This window comes from Polyodon spathula, chromosome 13 (genome assembly GCF_017654505.1).
Source record: "Polyodon spathula isolate WHYD16114869_AA chromosome 13, ASM1765450v1, whole genome shotgun sequence".
Classification (NCBI taxonomy): domain Eukaryota; kingdom Metazoa; phylum Chordata; class Actinopteri; order Acipenseriformes; family Polyodontidae; genus Polyodon; species Polyodon spathula.
This window is the reverse complement of record NC_054546.1, coordinates 34,478,160-34,486,473: the sequence shown is the minus strand read 5'-3', so window position 1 is coordinate 34,486,473 and position 8,314 is coordinate 34,478,160. Positions and strand designations below refer to the sequence as shown.

Sequence of the window (8,314 nt, the reverse complement as noted above, 5' to 3'; positions counted from 1 at the left end):
TATTTCCGCTAGAAAGTGAGGCACATATTCTTGAGTTCAACTAAATTGCACCGAGTTTAGACCCACTCTAACTTCTCTTTCACCTTTCATATCAAACTGCAACTTAGTTTCTTTTCGTAAACCACCTTTTTCTGTATTCTTGATATAGTTGTTTTGTTGCTACACAGACAAAAGCTGTTTTACAACTTATGTCTGGTAAATTCAGTTTACAGCAACAATATTAACCCTTTCTTTGTTAATCTCTAACCCTACAAAATGTGTAATCACATAAAGAGGGATGGATGAACAGACAGACAAACAATATAACCCAAGAATCTGATATGTGCAATAAAATAAGCTAAATAATGTTAATGTTGCTCTGAACTGGTTTGTGCAGTTAAAGCAGTGTATATGGTTGTTGACCATTCTGTGGTTACAACCAACCCATATATGCAGTGTGAAAAGTTTGAGCTAATGTGATATTTGGCACTCCCTGTGGGGGTTAAGCTTATAAACGTTCTGTTTTGAGTTGTGCGTGTGTTTGTATTCCTGGAGCCTTGACGCTGCTTTTAGGATGGAAAATGTGCACATTGCTTTAGCTTAGATTATTCTTGTGTGGTGTTCACTTGGTTTGGAGTGTACTAATTAATTGGTTGTAGTATTAATTGTGTTAATTGTTTAGTTTAGTAATTACATGTTTTATCATTATTGTCCTGATTCTATGAGCTGCCTGTTTTTGATTGTACAATTATCTGTATGAATTTCAATCTTTAACTACTGCATTGATGCTAATTGTATCTGCACTGAATTCAGTTTCTAATTATCCCATTGCTTTTAATTATAGTTTCTGTATTGATTCCTGGTCTTGGATTATTTCATTGATGTTAATTGTAATCTACTCATGCCTTGGCTGCTATTGTGAGTTCTGTATTTTAATCACATATGTGATCTTTTAACAGAAGCCGTGTTTCAGAAGTAAAGTGTTATACTTTAATCTCTTGGTTGTAGCTCCCTGTCTTTGCCCAGTATAATGTTTTAATTGCCCTATATAACGAACCTGTGTGAGTGAGCTGGTAAATTTAAATCTAAATTCTGAAGGTGTAATACCTTCAGTGGTGTAATCTGCCCTCAGGATTAATTGGTATGCATGGTTTCCAATTGTCACTCTTTAAAGACCCCCCAGCTGCTACAATACCATCCTCCTGAGCAGGTTTGGTTCACCAGCTCACTGGAAATAAACTCCCAATATTTATACTGTGGGTTTAGCTCACACAGGTGCTGCCAATGCACTGTCAATATTTGGTATGCCATCAGAATGTGCTACCAGCTTCAATATTTGCTTCCTTGCAAAACACTTTTCTTTCTATTGTGTGGATGCTAGTGATAAATTGTTTCCCATTGTTAGTAAATGTAATGTGTATGAACCTTGGAAACTATGATCACATGATGCAACACCTCAAAGCAAAGCTAGAGGGACAGAAACAAACCATCCCAAAGCAACTGGCCTAGAAGTGCCATTTTCAGTTTGTCGCCCTACATGGATGCCTGCTTTGTGTGCCCTGAGTAAACTGGAATACAATGTAGTTTTGTACTGTCAGTTAGCAGTTTTTCCATGGGTGTACTGTACTATACATTTGCCATATTATGGCATGTTTTTAAATATCCTTTACAATACCTCCCTGTGTTTTACTGTGTTTTCACCATGCTTTTATTACACTTTGTGCTTTTACAATGGCAAACCTTTACCGGGAAACATTATTATCCACGAAAACAAATAAAAAAAAAAAAACCCTGAATGGTGGAATATGAAATACTAAAACTACTTTTGACAAATGTCACACTGGAAGCACCCCAGAGAAGATTACATGACCCCTTTTCTCTAATATGCATTTTCATTTAAATTAATTAAAGTTAATGAAGGCTTCCAGTTTCAGTGTATTACTTTGTTACATTTACAGATCCTAGATCGTTCCACCTGGAGAGAGAATTTCTGTAACTACTTTTTATCTAACTACATTTACTTAGGCTTTCAATATGCAGACATGTTTAAACTGCATTTGTATTTAAACAAGAGGCTTAGTACAGGCTTATTGTCCCATTGTAAAAATAAAAGTTTACAATAGAAACATGTTATTCACTAATATTTAAACAATAACTTTAACATGTATACAGTTCTGGAAATACTTTTATATGGATAACTATATATATACTTCTACACATTTCTGTAAATGACTGTACACAGCTATATATTTCCAATTTTATCTATACAGAGTATATATATATATATATATATATATATATATATATATATATATATATATATATATATATATATATATATATATACACACACATATACACACAGTGTATGTCTACCCCCAAATTTCTCCAAATTACTAAAGATTTCCATCAATATACTTTACCTGATATCTGTCAAAAATGGAAAGAATCAACCGGATCATGGATTTCTACAGGAAATCAAAACTATTCCTAGAGTACGGCTCCAAAATCGAAATTCCAGCACAAACCAAAATTTGTGCTGACTTTAATCTCCAAAAAGTGTGCCTAAATGACTTTTGCACTGTCATGAAAATCGGGCCGCTCATCTCTACAGAATTATAATGTTGACAGAGATTTGGATTTGATGTGATGTTCAGTGTAATACAGATAACAGATTTGAACATTTGAAACTAACTAATATAGTACTAGGTTGAAAGATTTTTTTCCAATAAAAATATATATATATATATATATATATCCTAATTAATTAGATTATTGAAACTTATTATGATTTTGACTATTGTGTAATAACACACATATATCTATATATATATATCTAATATATATTATATATATATATGCTATATATAGATTATATTAGATATATATATATATTAATATTGCCCTATCTAGAGAGTGAAATATTCTACCAAGACCTACAAAATATGTCAATTGATGCATGTACAGTACAGATACTAAAGGAAATACCTCTTAACTCCTGACCTTTATAGTTATTTGTAGAAACATTTATAAAGCTGAGTTCAAAATGTCACCAAACTATAGAAAACAAATTGCACAGTTTTGTTATTTTTTTCCCATGCAATGCCCACACCCTTTACTTCAGAAATCAAATCCTGCGAGGGGCCACGTCTAAAAGCGATTCATTGTAACACAGCGATTCTGAGCTCAGTGGTTGCTCTCTCGCATCTCAAGAGGGTCTCCGATTTTCTGGAGAAGCAAGCGGATTGTTTCTTTCTCACCGAGTAACATTTTTTAAGGTAAGAGGAGATTTATAAGTAGTTAACAAACAGTAAACAAAACAGTTACGTATTATTAAATATATTTTGTAACATGTTGTATCTGCCTATTTTTTTACTTTCTCTTTTACAGAACGTGCAGTTAACTAACCTGGCATACGTGCAAGGATGCTTGATTCAAACTTTTCTAGCTGTCTGCAAACGGAGCCTTTTGTTCTTAAATAGATACAGTATTTAGGCGCATTTTTCATTTGGTTCTTTTGTTTTATTTTAAAAACTCGATTTGAGATTTTTTGTAAGACTTTCAATCTGAGGTAATTAGACTGTGTCAGTGCTATATATTCAGGTCCTGTTGAAAAGAACGATTCTAAATCCAGTATCAATGGTAGCCTACACTGTTTTGCTAAGCCCACTCGTGATACTGTATGCAGTATATCGTATACCTTAATTAAAACGTAATCCACGAGGTCTAACAGATTTTATATTGCAAATAAAATACTGTGACATTCAAGTTAACAACACACACACATTATATATATATATATATATATATATATATATATATATATATATATATATATATATATATATATATATAGTGTGTGTGTGTTTCATTTAAGATTTAGCTTTTTTTTCCCCCATGAAGATTGCTATGGAAGGTTTGCCAGATATTGGTATGGTCCTTTTAAGCAGTTAGCTAAAATATAATTAACTGAAAAAGTAGTGTAAATAGGACCAGTTCATAGAAGCAAAACTAATTCGTTAATGGGGTAATTATACCCTTTGGAATACAGTCAGCTTAACTGATTTAGCGGTGACAGCAGTAATTCCCCTTGAAATGATTTCAAACATTAGGGTGTTCAAATAGCCTTTCTTCCATTTCCTTTTTTCACTAGTGGTAATGTGAGTCTTAATCTCTTGTCAACGGGTAGCCTAGCTGGTTAAACATTGTTGGGGCGGCCTGATTTTGGTTTATGTGAGGTTTGCCGTGGAAACTGTTCATAGTGTGTGAGTGTTCAACCTTAAAACCTTTCCAGGAACTTTAAAAGCTTTCCATGAAAAATATGTGTGTAATCCGTTTCATTTATATTTATGCCAACTGAGCATCTGCTATCGACCCAGTATGGAATCTGTATGATCTATTATCTTGCCTGTCATGACTGAAACAAACTTTCTACAGTATGTGCTACAAAAAGGCAACAATGACTTTTTGGTCAACCCTGCCTGTAGGTCAGGACACATGACAGGGAAGCATGGTTCATTTACAAAAAAAAAAGCATATGCCGTTCTTCCATTATAAAACATTCGTAAAAGCATAGCGAAGTGTAATAAAGCATAGTTAAGTATTGTAAATCCCAGAGAGGTATGGTCAAGCACATAAAAAAAAAAAACAGCAAAGCAGAGTGAACTATGATAAAGTGCACAGTATAAACATGGGAAACCTGCAACATTACCATGCAGATTTGATGTTTTTCTCACAAAGTGCCACAAGAGAGAGGAAGATGTCACATAACTGTTAGCAAGGACCCCCATCTGAGATGAAGAACAAAGACTGTTTACAGGAATTCAGCCTGTTTGTTTTGTGCTCTTGTCCATCCTGTTGTGTGTGGAGTTTTAGCTTAACTTGGAGTTTCATTTTATTTGCCATGTTCACATGTTTTGTAAATGGACAGTTCTGGGCACACATTCTCCAAGTCAGTGTGTTATTTTCCAATTGAAAACGTATGGCTTTGGGGTCTGTAAATTGCCAGATCTTTTGTGGCAGATCAGAAAAGCTGAATTATTTCATATTGTACAGTATTTAAATCTTTAAAGCGTTTGGCCTAAAAAGTGCAGATGTATGCATTTCCATTGGAGTTGCAAACTTACAGGTACAGCTTTGGCTAGATCGATTTTCACTGCATTTAAAGCACAGTAGCTTTTCATTTTCCGTTCCTGGCTTGGATAGTTGCCTGTTTCCATGGACAGTCTGGAGTCGAATCAAAACACAGTACAATACAAAATCTAGTATAGTTTTAGTTTTTTGTTATTAACTTACTGTGTAGTTGAATTGTAACTGGGGGAACTAAATTGTACCTTATATTATAGAATGCCCGGTGACGCTGGAATTGTGTAAACTATTTCATTAATTGCAATGTCTGCATTTTAAAATGTGTATATCACTCCCAAAGCACTCGATTAACATGTATATCGGGGCTATGGATGGGCATCATTGGGAGTCCATATTTACACATCTGTAAAGTCGTTATCGGTAATAATGTAGCTCACAATGACATACAGACTTAAGATATAGGGTTACTCAGGCAACTAGGCTAATTTTCTGACACAATTTTGACAGGATAAAACTAGCACAATGCCAGAACAATTGTGTAACTGCTTATTCCATACCTGCCACAAAGAGGTTTCTTGCTACTATGCCATTGAATAATTTACTATATTAGGTAACCAATATTGGAAATAGACCAACTGTAGCCTGTTCATAGAGTTGTCATTCTTTTCTAATAATACAAATTAAAAAAAAAAAAAAACACGAGAGCATTGCACTATTTTCTCTCTTAAAAAATTAGAATTTTAGTTTTTGAGTCAATACATTTTGTATTACACAGCGCCAGCTAGTGGATATTGCAGGATGTACTGGAACTCAGACCACAACATGTATTGTTTGATTTTTGTTATGACAGCACTGTTGTTCAGTTTAGTATACAGTTCAAAAGTAATGAAATGTTAAAGACATTGTGCATTTTTGTTGCTAAGCTGATGAAGCCAGAATCAGCAGTTTTCTAAATATTATTGATTTGCTTACTGTATAAACTGAATTTACAATCCATTGACAACAGGATGAAAAAAACTATATAACCTTTTCCATGTGAAAAATAACTCTTAATAGCATATATGTAATCAAAACTTGTGGCCACTTTGATGTGAATTTAATGAATACTATCACTATTATACTGCAACATTTTACAGATGTATCTTTACCTTTTGTATATTCCAGAGAATACTCATTTATATTCCATACATTGTGGCAAGGGCAATAAAGTACTGTAAAAAACAAAATCTAAAATATAGTAAAATACATGTGCACAGTATAGGATATTACATATGCAGTATAACAAAAAAGATGTGTTCAGAATACTAGTTCAATACTTGCTTTTAAATTGAGCAATCCTTCAGTACTTTGTATTGCATCTGACTGTAAAATCTCTTTGCCCTAGGTGCTTCCCAGTTTAAAGACCTGATCCTTCACTATGTTGAGATTACGGATCACCAACTCCGCAGTCTTCACACTCATCAGTGGGTTAGCACTGGTCTTCTTATACTCCTGGCAGGGTGGCGTCAGCCCCCAGGCTGAGGAGCAGAATGGCAAAGTCCACGTTCTGATCCTGTCCTCCTGGCGCTCAGGCTCCTCCTTCGTGGGACAGGTCTTCAACCAGCACCCGGATGTGTTCTATCTAATGGAGCCCGCCTGGCACGTGTGGGTCAGCATGTACCAGAACAGCGCCAGCACGTTGCGGATGGCGGTCCGGGACCTCATCCGATCAGTCTTCCAGTGCGACATGTACGTCTTTGATGCCTACATGCCCGAAAAGCGTAACGTGACGCATCTGTTCCAGTGGTCAGTCAGCCGTGCGCTTTGCTCGCCGCCTGCATGTGTCCTGTACGAGCGGGAGGAGATCAGCAACGAGATGACCTGCAAGAAGATGTGCAACAAGACTCCGTTCGAGAAGGTGGAGGAAGCCTGCAAGTCCTACAGCCACGTGGTGTTGAAAGAGGTACGCGTCTTTGACCTGGAAACCCTCTACCCTCTTCTCAAAGACCCGTCCCTCAATCTCAAAATCATCCACCTCATCCGAGACCCGAGGGCGGTGGTCAAGTCCCGTGAACAGTCGATGAAGGCCTTCATGCGGGACAATGGCATTGTCCTCAACACCAAAGGTGTTCAAGTGGTAGACGCCCACTACCGGGTGATGCGGGAAATCTGCCGGAGCCACGTCCAGATTTACGAAACAGCCACTCAGAAAGCACCCAGCTTCTTAAAGGGCCGATACATGATGGTGAGATATGATGACCTCGTACGGGACCCACTTGCTGAAATTTCAGCGATGTATAAGTTTGCAGAGTTAACCTTGACCCCTAAGCTTAAATCTTGGATATATGATATCACACACGGCAAAGGCCATGGGAATGAGCAGGCCTTTCTAACCACCTCTCGCAATGCAGTGAACGTCTCGCAGGCCTGGAGAGTCGCGCTGCCGTACGAGAAGGTTGCTAAAATACAGGAGGTCTGCAAAGGGGCGATGAACATGCTGGGCTACCAACTAGTGGGGTCTGGCAAAGAACAGAAGCGACTGTGGCAGGATATGTTGTTGCCAAGGAAACAATACAAGTTCACTTGGTTACCCTCCAAGACAACAGATACATTAAAAGATTAAGTTTTGTGGACCTGTCAAAGTTATTTGAGATTTCTTTTAACTGTTTACTTTTTTATTTTTATTATTTAATGTGCTCAGTTATTTGACCTCCAATTTGGAATGTCCAATCATTTTTTTCTGCTCATCGCAACCAGTCCTCACACAGCTCAGGGGAATTGAAGGTTCAGCGGGTGTCCTCCGATCCCACGACCGAGCCAGCTTCCTCTTTTACACCCAGGAGAGTGGATATCAGTGAGTTACCAACCTCTGGAGGACAAAGGCCAGCCCTGCAGGTGTCTGCTTTTGAGCCAGCAAGGTTCACTCTAGTGCTATAAGGAGAGACAGAGTCCCTGCCAGATTTGCGCCTCTAACCCATGGGAGCGCTAGAACAATATGACACTGGAAACAAATTTATATATAATATATATATATATATATATATATATATATATATATATATATATATACAGTACCAGTCAAAAGTTTGAGTACACCTGCTTAAAGCCAGGTTTTTCATGATTATCTATGCTTTTAACTGTATAAACTTGTCTATAAACACTTAATATTTCATTATATGATACGTGTACTTATATAAGCTGATAATTATAAGTAAATTGCATTCAAAAATTTAATTTTTAAATGAAAATGTAAATCTTGTCAACTTCA

The 8,314-nt window shown here is 36.5% G+C and overlaps 1 protein-coding gene across 1 annotated transcript; it reads left to right on the top strand.

Annotated features, from left to right (window-relative positions):
* The first annotated feature begins 3,171 nt into the window (after positions 1-3,171).
* Positions 3,172-8,040, top strand: LOC121326176 (carbohydrate sulfotransferase 6-like). Its single transcript, XM_041269368.1, has 2 exons — positions 3,172-3,257; positions 6,452-8,040. The coding sequence occupies exon 2, from the start codon at positions 6,485-6,487 to the stop codon at positions 7,667-7,669; it is 1,185 nt and encodes a 394-aa protein (XP_041125302.1). The 5' UTR covers positions 3,172-3,257; positions 6,452-6,484; the 3' UTR covers positions 7,670-8,040.
* Positions 8,041-8,314: the final 274 nt, after the last annotated feature.

Coding starts and splice junctions, on each gene's coding strand:
- LOC121326176 (XM_041269368.1), top strand. CDS start 6,485: ATGTTGAGATTACGGATCACCAACTCCGCAGTCTTCACACTCATCAGT.